This window comes from Lathyrus oleraceus, chromosome 2, assembly GCF_024323335.1.
Source record: "Lathyrus oleraceus cultivar Zhongwan6 chromosome 2, CAAS_Psat_ZW6_1.0, whole genome shotgun sequence".
In the NCBI taxonomy this organism is placed as follows: Eukaryota; Viridiplantae; Streptophyta; class Magnoliopsida; order Fabales; family Fabaceae; genus Lathyrus; species Lathyrus oleraceus.
Genome location: NC_066580.1, coordinates 407425292 through 407428714, shown reverse-complemented (window position 1 = coordinate 407428714; position 3423 = coordinate 407425292). Strand labels below are relative to the sequence as shown.

General features: G+C 31.8%; 1 protein-coding gene across 1 annotated transcript; it reads left to right on the top strand.

Annotated features, from left to right (window-relative positions):
• The first annotated feature begins 2084 nt into the window (after positions 1-2084).
• LOC127119759 (histone H3.2) lies at positions 2085-2760 on the top strand. Its single transcript, XM_051050066.1, has one exon. It carries the CDS (start codon positions 2182-2184, stop codon positions 2590-2592), a length of 411 nt encoding a protein of 136 aa, XP_050906023.1. The 5' UTR covers positions 2085-2181; the 3' UTR covers positions 2593-2760.
• Positions 2761-3423: the final 663 nt, after the last annotated feature.

Here is a 3423-nt window from a genome sequence, read left to right as displayed (position 1 = left end):
GAGCATCATTTGGGTATTAAGCTTTTTGTAACATTGTATTTATGTAACCTTCAATCATTATATATCATTAACTTTTTGTTACAACGAGGTTCACAACAAACATCAGTATAAAATAAGCTATCTAAAAACAAAAATATTTCTAACCGATTACAACAATTAAATTGATGTCATCTCGACCGAACATCATTTCCCTAGCATCCTTATCAGTCTTCATTCATACCCAACCAAAGATACTGTCAAGTCTCTCAATACTTCTAATTTCCCCCTTCTTGTATTTTCCCATCTAACCAACGAACCAACTCCCTCTTCAGTTGATCGAACATAGTGATGTTCCAGAACAGCATCAACATCTGAGGTTTGTCTCTCGCATAAATCACCTTTCCGTATCGGCAAAGAACACTAAACATGATTGCCAAATGATTAAATGAGATGTGGAACAATGACTCACACAACGCATCTATTTATAACAAAAAAAATGCATTTTACATTAAGGCGTCAATCCAATTGGCGCCTCCTATCAACTTATACACAGGGGCGCCAATCCAATTGGCTAGGGCACCTGGCCTAGCCAATCCAATTTGCGCCTGCATTCAATTTTTAAGAGGAGTCGCCAATTGAATTGGCGCCTCCTCCTAAAAGTGGGGTAGTTTGATTTTTTTTTTGAAACCAAGGGTATTTTGGGAATTTTCTTGAAAAAGTGGGTTATTTTTGTAAAAAATTCACAATTTCTAATCAGTGTCCCATACGCAATGACAATAAATAACTCTCAAGGTCAATCACTTGATAGTGTGAGCAAAAGTGGTTTGAAAATCTTAATACATGACAAGGAGAATGCATCATGTTCAACTAGTACAAATGTTATTTATAAAGAGGTCTTCCAAGCACTTTGTTAGTTGGTAAACAACTTTTTCTTTTTCTTTTATGTTATACTTTAAATATACATATTTTTCTTTGTTAGTTGGTAAATTTTGTTAGTTGGCATACTTGATTTGTATCAGATGCTGATATTTAATCATTGGTATGAGAATCAAATGATTTGATTTTACAACAGATTATAGTTTATGCTTGATAGTGCATTTTGCATATTTGAAAAAGCAATATAGAATTTCACATATTTCTTCATGTTGTTGTAGGATGGAAAAAGAAATCATGTTACCTTTGTTTTTGAATGTTCTTTTTGGACAAAGAAATCACAGTCGGGAGATTATATTACCTTATGTTTGTAATTCTCTAAATGGTAACAGTCCGAAAATATGAATTCAATATTAACAAGACGTATTATGAATCCAACCGAAAACTTGTAAGAACGTAGAAGTTTGTTACTAGTAAGTAATGGAGAGATTAAGTTAATGAGATTCCTAAGAGCAATCACTTTGGATAAACATAAACATAAGTGAAAAAATATAAATTTATGTCACATTAAAATTAATCCAATTGGATTGACACATAAATATAAATTAACAATTTTGGTTAAAATTTAATAAAAATAACCAATTTGATAAACAAAATAGTTTTTAAGGAAGATAACACTATCAAGTTCAGAATTAAAATAAAATTTTAAATTAAATTAAGAGATCAAAAATTTAATTAAACTTTATTTTTACTATTTTTAATTAAATTTCTAATGCAACAGAAATTAAAATATAATAGTATAAATGTTTTATCTAGTTTAAAGTATAATTTAAACCTATTTTAGTAATTATATATCCAAAAGTAATTTTAATATAAGTTATCCAAATCTCAATTTTTTCAATGAGAATCACTTTTAATAAATATATTCAAACATAAATTAATTTATATCAATTTCCTTTTAATCAAAATCAATTTTAACCAAAATAAACCAAACACAACTAACACAAACACATGATTACAAAATATAAAACACAATCACTTAAAACACATAAAATATTCTAACTTCTGAACTACAGTAGTTTGAAATTGACTATCCGCGTGTCCCTTGCCTTTAGAGAGCAACAGCCGTCGATAACTCTCCCATCTACGGTCAATAATTTCCCTTCTCACCATCCAAAAATTTCACAATTCCCGCTATTTCCTCTCTCCATTCCTCTCCCAAAATCTTCACCCCTTAAATATCATCACACCAAACCCTGATTTTCTCAACTCAAAACAAATCAACACAATCCCTAATATCTCTCTCCATTTTTACCAAATCAATTTGCAATGGCTCGTACTAAGCAAACAGCACGCAAATCCACCGGAGGCAAAGCACCAAGGAAGCAGTTAGCAACAAAAGCTGCTCGGAAATCAGCACCGGCAACCGGAGGAGTGAAGAAGCCACACAGGTTCAGGCCAGGAACCGTTGCTCTGAGAGAAATCAGGAAGTACCAGAAGAGCACTGAGCTTCTTATAAGGAAGCTTCCATTCCAGAGGCTAGTGAGGGAAATCGCTCAGGATTTCAAAACTGATCTCCGATTCCAAAGCAGCGCTGTTTCTGCGCTACAAGAAGCTGCTGAAGCTTACCTAGTTGGTTTGTTCGAAGACACTAACCTCTGCGCTATTCATGCTAAGAGAGTTACCATTATGCCCAAAGATATTCAGCTTGCTCGCAGAATCAGAGGAGAGAGAGCTTAAATTCCATTACTATGGTTCAATTTCTTTAGGGGTTGTATGTGTTTCTTAATTAGGGTTAGGTTTATGATGTTGTTGTTACTTTATATTCTGTTTAAATCTATTTTGTTATCATCTTGTAACAATGAAATTTGAGAATTCAAACTGTCATAGTGATGCGTTGAAACACAATCTGTGCGTTCCCCTGTTTATTAATCAATTTCCGACATCTATGTTGATATTTAAACTTTTTTTTACCACTCTAAACCTCATTTGAATTTTATGCGTCAACGTTTTATTTTGTCTATTCTATATAGATAGAAGCATTTGGCCTTATATCAATAGGACATATCCTTATTGCAACATAAATACATGAAACAGTTATCACTGATTTAAGAGTGATTGGAGTAACTTAACTGGTATACTTTGATTAGTAGTTATTGTTTTACATGAATGTTTTAAATCGTTAATCTTATATCTTACGTTTTCCGTATATTAATTGATATAAGCCGTAGTTTAATATTTGCATTGGAAAATATAATTGTTACCCACTTAAATTGTGAAACTCATTAAAATTGTGATTGAAAATTGTACATTTGAATTGTACTAGTATTAATGTATAACTTTGTTTAAAGTGTTTGAAGTTGCTAGAAATATGTTTGGTTTAGATAATGTAATTATGGAGTTCAATGGTCTCAACAATGTTATTGTTCTAAAAAGGTTTAGTTCTAACTATGTGTCATGAATTTGGACATGACATTGATAATGGATGAGAAGTTTACCATTATTACATCAGACAATACAAAAGATGAAAAGTCTCTTTGAGTGTTTGGTTAAATCTGAGGGAAGTCTCTT

Coding starts and splice junctions, on each gene's coding strand:
- LOC127119759 (XM_051050066.1), top strand. CDS start 2,182: ATGGCTCGTACTAAGCAAACAGCACGCAAATCCACCGGAGGCAAAGCA.